This window comes from Gobio gobio (genome assembly GCF_949357685.1).
Source record: "Gobio gobio genome assembly, chromosome: 21".
Classification (NCBI taxonomy): Eukaryota; Metazoa; Chordata; class Actinopteri; order Cypriniformes; family Gobionidae; genus Gobio; species Gobio gobio.
In genome coordinates, this window is record NC_137117.1 from 28,471,331 (window position 1) to 28,487,798 (window position 16,468).

At 37.7% G+C, this 16,468-nt stretch overlaps 2 protein-coding genes across 2 annotated transcripts; both read left to right on the forward strand.

Annotated features, from left to right (window-relative positions):
• The first annotated feature begins 6 nt into the window (after window positions 1-6).
• Window positions 7-11,058, forward strand: ikbkg (inhibitor of nuclear factor kappa B kinase regulatory subunit gamma). Its single transcript, XM_079802733.1, has 12 exons — window positions 7-214; window positions 312-383; window positions 625-804; window positions 1,601-1,656; window positions 3,814-3,916; window positions 4,041-4,156; window positions 4,240-4,392; window positions 4,497-4,587; window positions 7,017-7,160; window positions 7,295-7,431; window positions 9,900-9,970; window positions 10,144-11,058. The coding sequence occupies exons 1-12, from the start codon at window positions 200-202 to the stop codon at window positions 10,305-10,307; spliced, it is 1,302 nt and encodes a 433-aa protein (XP_079658859.1). The 5' UTR covers window positions 7-199; the 3' UTR covers window positions 10,308-11,058.
• Window positions 11,059-13,115: 2,057 nt separating this feature from the next.
• On the forward strand, window positions 13,116-16,347 carry ssr4 (signal sequence receptor, delta). The gene is made up of 6 exons (XM_079802293.1): window positions 13,116-13,270; window positions 13,491-13,609; window positions 13,700-13,774; window positions 15,142-15,231; window positions 15,619-15,684; window positions 15,863-16,347. The coding sequence occupies exons 1-6, from the start codon at window positions 13,219-13,221 to the stop codon at window positions 15,965-15,967; spliced, it is 507 nt and encodes a 168-aa protein (XP_079658419.1). The 5' UTR covers window positions 13,116-13,218; the 3' UTR covers window positions 15,968-16,347.
• The last annotated feature ends 121 nt before the right edge of the window (window positions 16,348-16,468 follow it).

A 16,468-nucleotide genomic window follows, 5' to 3' on the forward strand; every position in this document is an offset into this window, starting at 1 on the left:
GTCGCGGGAGGAGCGAGAGTTCCTGAGCTGTAGATTTCGTGAGGCCAGATCTTTAGTGCAGCGACTGGCGGAGGAAAACCAGAGCCTGATAGGACAGCTCAACCACAGCATCAGTCCATGTGTCGGCATCTCTAAAGAGACTGGATCTCAAGGCCAGGACCAAGAGTTGAAGTGCACCAATGCAGAGAAGAATGTCCCCATGGACTCACCAGAAGTAGGTTCTTTTGCAAAGCATTTATTCATAAGGAACTTGCGGAAAGTTCTCAGTTCATTGAATAAAATGAACATCCCTTTTTTGCTTCATCACGCAGGTATTAAATGAAGCTGTACTGACAGCCCGAGCTGAAGGAGACACTGACAGACACACAATGCCTCAAAGTTTGGTAAATTATCATAAATCTTATTATGTGAAATGTAACAATGTGTTTATTTGTACAACAAAGCTGTTGTTTCCGCACTGAGGGATAATCTGCTTTCTTTAGGGTGTGTGGTGTGTTTGTCCTCCTTTTCTTTACTGTGTTAAAGTACAGTACATGGCTAAAAATAATGTCTTTTTTTTATTATTTATAAATATAGGCTATTTGTGCCTTCATCTTTACTAATCTTTATCTCGTTACTCTTCAGCCTGCTGAGGGCTCTAATGAATTTCTGAAACTGCTGAAAAGCCACAAAGAGAAGCTGGAGGAAGGGATGAGGGCACTGAGGAGGAGGAATGATGAGCTGGAGAAAGAGAAAGCAGAGAATGAGAAAGAGAGAGAAAATCTTCTCGCAAGCATGGAGCACTTGCGCTCCAAACTCACTCAGGTAAAGCATTTAGTTTCCACATGTTTATTGCTACAATTAGATGTATCATACAGGTAGTTGACATAACATGTCCAACCCCTTTTCTTTCATTTGTATTGTGTCACTGGAGCTTATTTGGAGTTAGTTCTGCAGTATCTTATTAAAAACTGCATGTATAATTTTTTATTTAAAACAATACTAGATGAAACTACCGTTAAGTTTGGGGTCGTTTTTTTATGGTTTTGAAAGAAGTGTGTTATGCTCACCAAGACTGCATTTATTTGATCAAAGTAAAAATAATAATATTGTAAAATATTATTACAATTTAAAAAAAATTCAATTTTAATATATTTTAAAATCAGATTTATTCCTGTGATGGCAAATCTGAATTTTCAGCAGCCATTACTTTTGTATCTAATATGCTGATTTGGTGCTCAACAAAAATATATTATTATCATCATCAGTGTTGAAAACAGTTGTGCGGCTGCTTTATATTTGTGTGGAAACCTGATACATTTGATATTTGATACATTTTTATTCTTTGGTGAATAGAAAGTTCTTTTGAACTGCATTTATTTGAAATAGAAATCTTTTGTAAATGTAAATTTTTTTAATGTATTCTGTCACCTTTGATCAAGTTAATGCATCTTGCTGAACAAAAAAACATTTTACTGTCCCAAACATTTTAATGGTAATGTATAGCATGTTACACCACAGGACATAATTGTTACTGGTCTCTTACAGGAGGTAAAATGGCTGCACTTTGTTTTATTTTATGTAATAATTAACTACTATTGATTAATCCTCTCTTTATCAGAATGTTACTGAAGAGTCAGTCCAGCAGACATGTGCTCTCACCGTTCCTGCAGAAAGGTACTCTCAAATATTCAGTTTACTCTGCTCTCTCTCCCTATAGCTGACAGTGATGCTCCTTTAACTCTGCATGCTTGAATTGGATTGTAATTAATCTCAAGGTGCTTTGCTTCCTTTCTTTAATGTGAATGGTTTGGAATCTCTCTTCTCTGTCTTCTGTCTTGATTCATGTGTGTGCTTAGCCCTCACTTGGCTAAACTAACTGAGCAGCTTCAGGCTACACAAGGCAGGTGAGGGGAAAACATATCTCACTGTATATGTGCATGTCTGCATGAGTGACCTTCCCCCTCTTTGGTGTTGCAAAAACATGCTGTCTGTGACTGGAATGAGACATGCAATAGCGTAACTAGCATTACTTTGGGGTCGGGAGGATTTCTTTTTAAAGGGATCATAAACTGCATTGTTTTATTGTTTTATAATGTTTCCCGGTGTGCGCTTATAATGCTAGTATGATTTTTACATCAAAATTTGTCATAATTTAGAAATAAAAGGCATTTTTCCTACCCTGATTTTAGCCCTCTGATTTGAACGCTCTGTTTTAAGGGTCTGCTGTGAGACTTCAGTGTAAACGCCCACTGCTATGATTGGCTAACATCTTTGCATAAGAAATAGCTAAGTATTACATGTGGAACGCTCTCTAACTTTTAGCACGTTTTTACTATGACTGCTCTCAAGGATAACTAATTGTGAAAAGTGCTGATTATAGCATAATATTTAGGTCTATATCATTATATTTAGATCGTGACATTAAAGGTTGCAGTGATGAGCATTGTAGCCGATCACAGATATGTTGAGCGCATGAATGCTGCGATCTCGTCATTGCAAACTCGATTCCCTGCACTCTCACGAATGCTTTCATCATCATAATTAACAGTGCAAACACAATGTAAATAAGATATCTGTTGATTATAACTGGAGTTTGTGCGAGTCCAGAACTCAGTCACTGATAAACTTGCGCTGTTTGATTGACAACTCCAGCGATTTTAAAGGGAATGTTCTTTGACCGCTTTCTGTATATAATTTATTTAATCACAGATTATTTTCATCCTACTAAGAGAAACGATGTGAAGTTGACCGTATATTCACTGGTTTGATTTTCTGACACACAGACAAAGAACATCTGACTATACATGAATCATTACATATCAGAAATCACTGGTCACAGATCAGGCATTAGAATTAACACGGTTACTTGCATGTTGTCGCTTTACTGTCAAGTCCATAGGTAATGTTATTTTTAGTCCAGTGATCCTGTATCGCTCTTCTCTCCTCGTCATCTCAGTAACAAGCCAGTGGGTGGGGCCAAATTTGCAAAGATGAATGTGCAGACATGCAGAGGCGGTCTTTCACCTATCTATGTTGTCATAAATAGGCACATTCCTCAACGAGTTGTTCTCTGGGCTTGATTACAATAAAAGCTGATTTTGGACTAACAATTAAGTTTTCAGGTCTGAAACTTACAGGATGACCTCTGAAGTGTTGAAAGATTTCTCCGTTTATGACCCCTTTAAAGAAAAACAAAAATACATTTATTCAGCAAGGATGCATAAAAATGATCAAAAGTGACAGTATAACCATTTATAATGTTACAAAAGATTTATTTGAACTTTCTATAAATGATCTTTAGAAGAAAAAATGTATCACAGAAATTACATACATTTTAAATTGTAATATTTAACAAATGACACATTTTTGATCAAATAAATAGAGCATGGGTGAGCATAAGATACTTTAACAAAACACACATACATATATATCTTTTTTTTCCACAAGTAGCAATAAAATGTAATAATATACATATTTGTTTTATTTATTTATTGTTAGATGTTTTTTTGGACAGAATAGTGAACATAATAAATGTAGCCCATCATACATAAGAGCTTGTTGTTTTTGCATCTTGGCAAAGGGCAAGTACTTTGAGGAAGTATAAAATCTAAGATTTTGATTCGTTTAACATTTTGGTTACTACATTTCCCCCACATTCTGTTATTTTTGTTTTGTTTATTTTGATGACTTTACTATTACTTTAAAAAAAAATTGAAAATACTGATAATAAGGAATTAATTGATGCGTCCAAAATACAAATGGAAGTACATTTGGTGGTGAACTGCAGTAAGATGGGTAGTTAATCAGGTCTCTGTCTTTGCTATGATGTAGGTACAGGGAACTCCAGGAGAAGCTGGACTGTCTTCAGAAGAACACTGCTCAGAGAGACAGAACTGAGGCTCTTCTCAAACAGAAAGAAAAGGACTTTGTTCAGGTACATAAGCAAAGCTACAACATTTTATTCATCAGGCAGCAAATGCCACTTCTTTCTATGTTGAACTATGGCAGCAATTGCAGTAGTTTGAGATGAGGGATAATCATCATCTTTGTGTTTGTAGCTGACAAAGGATAGTGAAGCTCTGAGAGCTCAAGTCACGTCTCTTCTCGGTGAGTTGAATGAACGACAAAACTGGCTGGAGAAAAGTGAAGCAGAGAGACGAGTATTAGAGGATAAGTGAGTGTATCTCTTCATCCGTGTGCATGTGTTTGATTATGAGAGTCGGCAGCTGTGTGTACAAGACCTGTTTGATCTCCCAGATTGGGCAAGAAGACCGAACGCCTGCAGACTTTAGAGAGAGACATGGAGCAGCAGAAGAAGCAGCACAGTGTGACAGTGGACAATCTTTTATTGCAGACACAGAACCTAGAAACTGCACTGAAGAACGAGAGGCTCGTCATAGTGGAGGAGAGGTGAGTTCAGCTGGACAGAGAGACCCTGAACAGACGCAGCTTCCCTTTTTCATTGTTACAGTTGTAACAGTAACCCACAATTCCTGTTGCTCTTCCTCATCTAGGAGGAAGCTGGCCCAGCTCCAGCATGCATACACATGTCTGTTTCAGGATTACGACAACAAACTTAAAAGTGAAAAGCAAGCCAATCACAGGGTAGGTAGCTGCTGTTTGTGCTCCCTTTGAATTTTCTTCAACATTTAATGTTAAATACAGTTGTCAGTCCAAAAACGTTGCAATGTGTAGTTAGTATATATGTATAATCACTGAGGTTGTCTACGCTGTGCAGTGGAATACTTTTTGACATTGTGTTTATACTTTGTTGGCTATAATGAAAGGATTCACAAGTGTACAACTTAAACGCATCTAATTGGCCATCATGTTCACACGCTAAACAAATATGTCTGTGATTGGCTACAATGCTCAACACTGCAAAAACACGTTGTAAATAGAAACCTTTGACACTCTTCACTGAGCACTGGACCATTTTAAAGCATCCAGCTATCAGCGGGTACCAGTAGTGCAGAATGGCAGGTATCGTCACATTAAATGATCAAATTGACAGAATTTTTGGACAGAAAAAAAAGTAATTTTGGCCAAAATAACGTATTTATTAATTAGCTTTTATTTTTTATATTAATTTTTTTTGTTTTTTTTGATTTTCATAAAAAAAAAAAAAAAGTAATTTTGTGCTTTTGTCATTTTTAATAAGATCATTTTTATTTCAGTTTTAGTATTTTTGATACTTCAACCTAACTTTTTTTATATGTTAGTTGCCAGGGCAACATTTCTATTTTTTTCACACACACAAAAAATTAATTTTAGCTTTCTTAGTTTTTTTTGAATAGTTTTAGTTCGTGCTGGGCGGTATACCGGTTCATACCGAATACCGGTATTTATTTATTTTATGATATGAATTTTGATGATACCGCTATACCGGTATATGTCGCTTAAACAACGTTCGGAATGTGGCGCAGCGCGTCATTGTTTGAGAGGGGACCCATTTCATTGATGCACTGTAGTAAGGAGCAGTCAGAGCACAGTTGAGATCGCATTAACAGCATAGCCTATGGCTGAATCCTATACTCTCATTCATTATTCCCTATGTTATCACTTTATTTGAAGGAGTGAATGAAAACGTGCGTGAAATCGGACAGGCAATGTGTGTACATCGGCTGTACACTCGTTATTGCCGTGCTATGGGATAGAATGAGTGCACTCAATAACGTCCACTAGGGTTTCGGACACCACTAAAAAGTGCTGTCCCCTCCAAATAATGCCCTATTTGAGGTTATGGGGGGCGATTTCGGATTCAGCCCTTGATTATAGTGGAGAATTCGAACTACATGCGGCGCGCGAGAGCGAGCGGTTTCTGCGCGGAGCGCCGCTATGGGATTAACAACGCTCACCACATGGATCATATAGCACTGATATAGACCGAGCGAGCGCGTTTACATTTTTATGGACATATTTCATAAACTCTAGTGCTCTAGACATGAACCAGAAGCGTGTATGCACGCATATTTCATCACGTCTTATTAAAATGAAATGTATGCAGTATGCACTGATTACACTGATACAACCGTATGTCTGATCACGAACGCGCTGACACGATGGATTATTTTGCTACACAAAAGACAATGATGTAAATTAATAAATAAACTGACAATTCAAAGAAGAATGGGCAAAAAAGTAACTGCTTTATTCTTTCTGTGTTAAACTGACGTGTCATTCGTTCATAGAGTGCTCTTAAATGTATTGCAAATATCCGCGTTTCTCTTCGTTTTGGCAGTTTGTTGTTATATAGGGTTAGATTTTTAAAATGCTTAAGGTGCCCTCAACTCAACTTTTAATATTCAGGTGTCTGTAAGTATGACTCTGAGTGTGTTGCAGGTCTGTGTTTTATTGGTTGCTGTCTCTCCACAGCATCATTTTGTGAGGCTTTGTAAACCAGGCCTATTAACTCTAGTGTGGAATTTTTCTACAATAGTCACTCATCATGACAGTAAAACAGGGCATTCTAGTGAATCTCCTGCCGTATTTCCTCTCTCAATCAGTAGAAAGTGTGATTAACACCCGGTCATGCATAGGGGAAAAAATACCGTCATATACCGTGAAACCGATATAATTTAGAAAAATACCGTGATATACATTTTTGGTCATACCGCCCAGCACTAGTTTTAGTTAACAATAACACTGTAGTGCAACCAACATACAGAAAAACACACAAAACATATCACACAAAACCCTCATGATTGTGTGTGAAATTCAATAAGCCTAAATAATTTATTAAATTATATATTTATTATTGGTTTATGATATTTGTAATATAATTTTTTTTTTAACCTCAAAAATTATATTTATATTGATATTATATAAATGTTTTAAATTATTTTTTTTTAAAAAGATTTTTCCTTTTCTTTTTGATGGGCAATCTTATTAGTCATTGACCCATCTCTTAAACTTAAATGCTTCAAAACCGTTACTGTTTCATGTTTGTGTTAAGCACTTTTGAAAATAGGTCAGTGCATGGTTTGCACTTTTTGTGGTTAATGGAAAGTGTATGTGTGGTATTTCCATTTCAGAGTGGAGAGTCAGATACTCTAGCTAACAGGTTAGCAGAGGCTGAGAAAGCTCTGGCCCTCAAACAGGATCTCATCGATAAACTCAAGGAGGAAACGGAGCAGCTGAGAGCTACATTAGAAACTATACCAGTGCTGAATGCTCAGGTGAAAATAACATCTCATGTTACAGAGCCCTCCGCATTCAACTAATCACTTACTTTGTCTTTGATATAAATACTCATTCAACATGCACGCTGCATATAGTAACACTAACACAATTGCACATATTCTTTTTGCAGGCAGAGATCTATAAGATGGACTTCCTTGCTGAGAGGGAAGCCAGAGAGAAACTCCATCAAAAGAAGGAGGAGTTGCAGGAGGAGCTAAATAAGGCACTAGTTGAGATAGACAGACTCAAGCAAGAGGGAACCTCACGGTATTAAAAGAGATGGAACACTACACGATATTTGAATACCATAATGATTATTGTCTGATTTAAGAGTTTAGGGCTAGGCAAAAAAAAATATTTTTCAATTAATCGTTTTTGTAAAAATGGTAAATTCAATATATATTCTCAAAAGCCATGAATCAATCTTTTTTTCCCGCATTTTTTTGCGCAAACAATGAACATAATATCTGATTAATGTGAATCTTATTACTAGTCTTCTCCACTAGATGTCATCCTCTTTACCTTGCATGATGTTTCAACAGGGAGGCGTACACATGGAAGTTAAGTTTAACATAAACTAATTTAGCTTTCACACTCGGCACAAACACTTGAATATGCGCCTAATATTAGCGCACATTTATCTAGGTTAACATTAACAATAGAGCGAGCGAGCGAGCGGTCATATAAAGTGGCTAATGTTGGGCTACTACTATTATGTTTGAAACGATATGTCATGTTGGATGTGTGGTCATTCTTTACCCTCTAGAAATGTTTCCCACACTTTGGATTTCCTGCTCGACATATTACCACATGGACCAGCTGTGTTAGCGATCTGTTTGCTGTGTTTTTTTTCTTCTATGACTAACTGACTGATTAAAATAATTAACCAAACCTCTTCTTGTCAACTAATGTTTAGTCCACTATGAGGCGGCAGCCCTAGTGTTTAACATGGCGAATGCAGGTTTTTAACATTCAAGCGCAAGAAGACTTTAAAGGGTTAGTTCACCCAAAAATGAATATTCTGTCATTAATTCCTCACCCTCACCCTCGTTCTTAACACGTAAGAAACTTGTTCATCTTCGGAACACAAATGAAGATATATTTGATGAAATCCGAGAGCTCTCTGACCTCACAGCTATTTAATTAACACTTACAAGGCCCAGAAAGGCAGTAAAAACATTGTTAAAATAGTCCATGTGACTCCAGTAGTTCAACCTTAATTTTATGAAGCAATGAGAATACTTTTAGTGTGCAAAAAAAATAACGACTTTATTCAACAATTTCTTCACGTCTGTTTCAGTCTCCTACTCTGTTGACATAGTAAATACAGTACAGCGCTTCCGAGTTACATCAGAGTTACGCCAGAACACCGGTTTACCATTGGCCACTGCTGTTCAAGTGAGCACCACGACGCATGCGTGTGATGATGACGCAGGAGCTGGCTAACCTAAATTGCATAGGAGACTGACACAGACGTGAAGAAATTTTGTTTTTTGCGCACTAATAAAGCATTCTCACCGCTTCATAACTTTAAAGGGTCATTAATTACTCACCCTCATGTCGTCCGACACCCGTAAGACCTCCGTTCATCTTCGAAACACAAATGAAGATATTTTTGTTGAAAGCTGATGGCTGAGAAAGGCCTCAGATAGGCCTCCATTGGCATTCAGTACATTTACACTCACAAGACCCATAAAAGGCACTAAAAACGTTGTTACAAAGTCCATCTCATCACAGTGTAGAGACAATAATTTTACGATGCGACGACAATAGTTTTTGTGCGCAAAATAAAATATAAATAACGCCTTTATCCAACTTGTTCTTGTCTTCCGTGTATGCCTCGGACGTGAACTCACGAAGCACCACGACGCATGCGCGAGAATAGGACGCAGATCCGGCGTTCGGACACATGACCCAGAAGCGATTTGTTTACAAGCAGAGGAAGACGCACTGTATCCAAGCTATTGAATTCTACATTGATCGTGCTTTAGGTCTCGGCGTAGTGCTCAAAATGGGGCTAAAGTGTGCATTTCATTGATTCCCGAACGCCGGCGATACGTCATATTCTCGCGCATGCGTCGTGGTGCTTCGTGAGTTCACGGCAGAGGCCAAAACGGAGGACAAGAAGAGGTTGAATAAAGTCGTTATTTTGATTTTTTTTTCGCACAAAAACTATTGTCGTCGCTTCGTAAAATTATTGTAGAGCCACTGTGGTGAGATGGACTTTGTAACGACGTTTTAAGTGCCTTTTATGGGTCTTGTGAGTGTGAATGTACTGAATGCCAATGGAGGCCTTTCTGAGGCCTTTCTCAGCCATCAGCTTTCAACAAAAATATCTTAATTTGTGTTCCGAAGATGAACGGAGGTCTTACGGGTGTCGAACGACATGAGGGTGAGGAATTAATGACAGAATTTTCATTTTTGGGTGAACCTAACCCTTTAAGGTTGAACCACTGGAGTCACATGGACTATTTTAAACAATGTCTTTACTACCTTTCTGGACCTTGAAAGTGGTCATTAAATAGCTGTCTATGGAGGGGTCAGAGAGCTCTCGGATTTCATCAAAAATATCTTCATTTGTGTTCGGAAGATGAACGAAGGTCTTATGGGTTTGGAACGACATGACCGTGAGTAATTAATGACAGAATTTTCATTTTTGGGTGAACTAACCTTTTAAAGAGAACTCAATTCAGTACACAATGTCCAAGAGTTACATGTGGATGTTGTTTCTACAGAGCTCGCATTGAGGAGATGCAACAGAGACACTTGGAGGACTACAGGCCTCGACCACACCCGCCACCTCCAGGTGGTAAAACCCCTCATTAAGAGTCTGCATGAGCTAAAACTTATGCACACACACTTTCCTTCATTTATAAAATAGTCTTTGTTAGATTCACTGGCTACATGGCAAATGGAACAATTGTCTCTATTAATAATCTGTTGGATTACTTTACCTGAACATTCTTTCTGCCTTTGAAGCACCTTTCCCGGGAGCAGCCATGTTCAACCCAGCCCAGCCTCCATCTGCACGCAGAAGAGATGATGATCAGGAAGAGCTGCCTGATTACCGCTGCCCCAAATGTATGTACAAGGCACCCGACATGGATACCCTGCAGATCCACGTCATGGACTGTATCCAGTGAGAGGAGGAGATGTTCAGGTGTTTTCATGACACCTGAGTGAACAACAAAAAATGAGAAGAGAAAATCAAGAAAGACAAGACAATAACTGTCTGAGGACTTTGAACATTTAATCCTGCTGCAGATTGACTTGAAGTAGACAGATGTTTAGCAGATGTTTTTATAATGTGGCTATAGAGCTGCCACCATGTTCCTGTACACTTAGTGTGAATCTCTTAAAAAAAAAAAAGCTCATAAGTACTGCCTTTCTGTGACAGCATAGTGTAATGTACTGCACGTGTGAATGTTTGTCTGCTTTACGTCTGCACACATCTGACAGTCACGTTTCCTTTATACCTGTGGTATTTGTTTCTCTGGATATATGCACTCATGAGGATTCATGCCCGCCTGTGTTAATATTGTGTATTACCAGCCAAAGTGAATATGGAAAAAAAAAACTTTGTACAGACTATTGTTATGGAAAGATTTAATGAAATAAAGGTATGAATATGAGGATCTACTCTAATAGATTTTTTTTTTTTTGTCAAGCACAGTGCCTAAAAAGATTTTGTCAAAGTCACTTAAATGAATGAGAAACGCCATCAAAAAAGAAGAACTGAATAAGGCACTAGCCAAGATAGACCGACTCGAGCAAGAGGGAACCTCACATTATGAAAATAAATGTATTAATGATTTGTAATATTAGTATATGACTGTCAATTAAAAATTTCAACTGAATTAATTAGATATGCCAATTAAAGGAATAGTTCACCCCAAAATGAAAATTCTGTCATTTACTCACCCTCAAGTTGTTCCAAACCTGTATGAGTTTCTCAGTTCTGCTGAACACAAGAAAGAGCAACCATTGACTATCATAGTAGGGGGGAAAATACTATGGTAGTCAATGGTTGCTCTGTCTGCTTTGTTACAAACATTCTTCAAAATATCTTCCTTTGTGTTCAGCAGAACAAAGAAACTCATACAGGTTTGGAACAACTTGAGGGTGAGTAAATGATAAATTTTCATTTTTGGGTAAACTACCCTTTTAATTATGAAAATGAAATCCAATTTAGTTGCACATGTACTAATATTTGCTAATAAAATATCAAAACGTGAAATTCAATTGATATTTTTTGTTATTTTAATTAAATTTGACAAAATGTCACAATTTGAGGTTAAATAGATTTCATTTCATGTAAATATTACATGTTTATTAAATTACAGTAAACAGTGCTTTTTAATATATTAAAATTAGAATAAAGTATTTTCACACTTGCTGGTTTTGTAAACTTGCATTCTCAAAAAGATAACAAATAACACTTCAACCAGTGTTGTGGAGAAAAGTCAAAATGTATTAAACAAAGCAACAAAGCCGAGACGCCTGCAGGACATCTGGGGCCTGTACCATGATGGTAGTTTAACAAACTCAGGGTTACAGGATTAGTTTAGAGTTGACAAAACCAAACCAATCTATTCAGGCTTTGTTGGTCCCATGATGCTAATCATCAACTTTCTCTGTCAACTCAGGCTTTGATCCTGAGTTTAGGAGTTTAGCTGTGACATCAGCAGTGAACAGCCAATCACACGCTGTGGATCAGTAAAACTGAGATTCACTTCTCACGAGAGAAGCAGTGTGATTCACTTCACTCTTCTGCAGAATATACATGATTGAAAAATATTAAGAATTTAAACAAATTTACACAGAAGAAAAGAGCTGTCGAGGACAACTTTAAGAAAAATCTTATACGTCAATGCAAGTAAAATTTATGAAGTTAGTTTAGTTGATATATAGAGAGAATTGAACATTTATGCTCACATGTATTTTTTTTTAGATTTAGTTATTGAATTTAAAGCTTATTTGTATGACCTTTATATAGGCTATTTATTTTAATATTAACAAAATGCATATAAGTGATTGATTTACTAAAATTATACATGTGTAATTGATTAAGGGTATAATAATTACATAAATTATTTTTAAATAATTCAAAATTATTATTATTATAAATAAGCATTGTTAAAAGCCAGAGGCTTAAGTCTTTCAAAGCCATTAGCTATGTAGTGACCTTTAATTAGGAGTAGAAAAAGGGGGAGTGACTTAATTGCATCAGATATGTGTCACTTTGCTCACAGCTGATTGGTCCAATTTCAGTTTGAGATCTCTTATCCAGAACATAACCTGCCCTGGAGCAGGTTAGCCGTGGAGTGTAAGTTACTACGGAGATGAACACTGCTAAAAGCCAAAACACTTTAATGGTACCTTAAACCCAGGATTGGCACAAACTAAGCTTAAAAATATCTGGCTAGCCAGCTAAACCGGCTTCATGGTATAGGCCCCTGAATTTGTGTCTGGCCAGGGCACTATCCTTATACAGTTTTCTTATCAGTTGTTTCGCAAAGACCAATCAACTTAATCTTCTTGTAAGAATCACCCCTCCTGTTTCCCACAATCTTTCCATTCTCTCTAATTGTGGAATCCTGCCAATTGATGGTCAACCCTTTCTCAGGGTGATTACAAGATGTAACGTTTTCCAAGGACAATCAACTTCTTCCCAGAGGCGATTAGCCTTCAACTGACATAATGGTCTTATTCTTTCACAGCCACATGTTGTTTACTGAAAACTCCCTGACTTTGCAAAAAAAAAAGCTCAGTGGGCCACAAGACTTTAGAAAAGTAGTTTTTATTAAGTGTTCAAATAGTTTTGTGCCATTGTAGATGATCTCAAATAACGATGGGGTGTGAATGTTAGAAGCTTGCTGAGGCCCCCTGGTTGTGAACCGCTGTAAGACCTGCAGTACCGGCGGCTCTCACCAGAGGCCGCACTCGATATCATCCACGTCATTCTTCCGTTGAGGTGACGTGTCTGTCTGGTGTGGGTCTCTTTCTCAGGTTTGAGTGAGAAGAGGTGGATCAACTGCCTGCCCAAGGATCAACATGATGAGAATTATATCTGCTATTTTGGCTCTTTGTCTGAGCTTTTGTGCAGGTAACTTACTTTGCTACTTCTTTCAATCAATGTTAGATATACAGCACATTTTATTTCCATCTTTCCTGTATTCGCCGATCGCTCAAACGGGCTAACAAGAAGATGCCGCAAGCTAAATTGAGAAGCGTTTATTTTAATTCATTCAGCGACTAAACTTACCGTGTAACGTTAGCTTGTTAGTCTTAAAGATTGTATTGTGACCAGTGTTTTCTCTCCTCAGCTGAGACTTGCACAGACCCAGTCATTTCCCCGTCTTCATACACGACCACAGACGCGCTCATCTCCTCCGAGACTGTGTTCATCGTTGAACTGAGTCTGGCGTGTGCAAACGGAGCTCAGGTGAGTGGACTAACGGTGCTTTCCAGTTCCATATATACACGGTTACTGGTACAGAAAAGTGGATTGACCCAGCTTGTGTTTTGTTTTTAGAGTGTTGCCCTCTATGCAGATGTCAATGGCAAACAGTTTCCTGTGACCAGAGGCCAAGATGTTGGCAAATACCAGGTGAGGTTATGTAGGTTTTATAGGGATAGTTCACCCTAAAAATCCTGTCTTTACTCACTCTCATGTCATCCCAAACTTCAATTCATCTTTGGAACACAAATTATCTTTTTAATGAACTCCCCCCTCCACTAAAGAGCTATTAAAAATGTTAAATCCAAGGCTTCTGTAAAGGCATTGCTTTATATGAAGTATAGATTTAATTTAGGAGTCTTTTATTATTCACAGGAAAATGTTGGTCGGCGAGCATACACCGAGCGCTCAAATGGTAAACGGAAGCTCATCCATACTTGGTTGATGCGCGAGAACAAACCTCATTGGTTCTTGCAGAAGTTTGTACGTGCTGCGTAACCAAGGGGGTAATCCAGCACCCGGAAAGCATACCTTCCATAGGGGCAGCCATTGCTAACCAAGCCATCACCTGCTGTTAGCATCCCATTGACTCCCATTCATTTTGGCGTCACTTTGACAGCGAATAACTTTACATCTGAGGCGTTTAAAGACTCCATTTGACCATTGTTTATTTCTAAAGAAACACGACAATGTATAAAAGGCACAATTACCTTGTGTCTGACACTATCGCTCCGTAGAAGCCGTTTTTTTTAAAAAATAGGCTAACGATTGCATCACAATCACGCAACGCATAGTAGAGGAATTACCGCATAGACCCGAGGAGAAGCTCGCAGGTAATCTTTTACTGTCTATGAGGCAATCAGGGGGACGGGGAGGCATAAAGTCTGATAAAGTCAAGGGAGAAGCCCATAGAGAGCCAAAAGCAACGGGACAAAATATTTCAACAACGTGATGCAGATTTCACTTTGCACAACTACTAGAAGACTTACAAATGTCAGACAGGTTGCTCACGTCACATCTACGTCGTCATGCTCAGTCTGAGGCTGCGCAGTACACTCAGCCATCAGGAAGTGAGTGCTTCTAATTGACTTCACTTTTCCCCGTCAAAGCCTATGGGGTCGCGGTGTCCATTTCTTTTACTGTCTGTGTGTAACACACAAGAATGAACTTCATTGGTTCTTGCATGTTAAGTGAACATGCTTGAGCTTCTGTTTACCATATTTGAGAGCTGTATGTATGTTTGCTGAATACATGATAAATTAAATCTGTTCATCATATAAAGCAATTGTGCCTCTTCGGAAGACTTGGAATTCATTTACGATTTCTTTTTGAAGTGTCATGAGTTTTAGGTGAACAGACTTTCAATGGAGGGACAGAAATCTCTCTGCTTTCATTAAAAGTATCTTAATTTGTGTTTTCGAAGATGAACGACAGTGTTATAACTTTGAACAAAGCTGTAAAACATGTAAGATCCCTCTACATATGTAACCAACTGCTCTTAATTTCTTTTTGTCCAGGTCTCATGGAGTGTTCCTCATAAGCAGGCCAGCTCTGGCACATATCAAGTCAAATTCTTTGACGAGGAGTCTTACAGCACTCTAAGAAAGGTTGGTGAAATGAAGGAATTGATTGATTAAAGATAGTTAACTTAAAAATGACAATTCTGTCATTTACTTACCCTCATGCCATTTCAAAACTATATGACTTTATTTATTTTGTGGGACATAAGATATTTCGAAAAATTTCTTTTTTTTTTTTTTTTTTGGTCCATACAATGGAAGTCAAGGGGCACCAATTCTTCAAAATATCTTATTTTATGTTATGCATAAGAAAGTCATACAAATTAGAACAACATGAGGGGGAAAGGGATAGTAAAATATACACATTGTCATCATTTACCCCTAATGGTGACACTGTGTATATTTTACTATCCTTTAAACATGCTTGATGAGACTGCATTCAATGGTGCTGATTAAAAATGTTTATGCTTTCAGGCTCAGAGAAACAATGAAGATGTTGATGCTATCAAGCCTTTGTTCTCTGTCAATGTGGATCACAGGGTGAGTATGCATACTAATCTTTATTGCCAACAGCTATCTTATCTGTGTAATGAAACTTAGACAAATCTATACACTTACATTAACAAAAATATACCCCCACACAGGATCTTTTTGCAATTGCTTTTTTACTTTCTATGATTTGTCTCTGTTTATTTACCTATATATGTATGAATTGCAGGGTGCATGGAGTGGTCCCTGGGTGTCCACAGAGGTCTTGGCTGCTCTGATTGGCATTGTGGTCTACTACCTGGCCTACAGCACCAAAAGTGCTATCCAAGCTTGAGATGAGGAGAAAAGTCCCATTTTCCACCATACTGTTCAAAGTGGTCTTCAGGCATTCCTCCTCCTGCCATTTTAATGTGCAGGGTTTAGTGCCATTGACACCTTGGCTGAAAAAAGAGATTTGGTTTTTTGTAAAGCTTGAAAGTATCGATGTGGACATTAATTATAACAGCCAAAGTGGTGTTGTGGTTTTCTTTTCTTTTTTTCCTAACAGGCACTATCAAGAATTTTCATCTATGCTATCAATATTAAACCTCAAAAGGTCAAAAACTGAGGTGATTTATCTGTGACTCATCATCATAGTCCAGTTCTGTATTTTAAAATGTCCCAAATATCGATGAAATTCATTGAATATGGGAATAAACAACTTTTCAAAAAGTTTTACTGAATCGTTTAATTTTTGATGAAGATACCTCATTAACATCGAGACATCAGCTATTATAAATTACACACATGAGCATATATATATAATACAAATTCACACCCCATGTGCAATACTTTA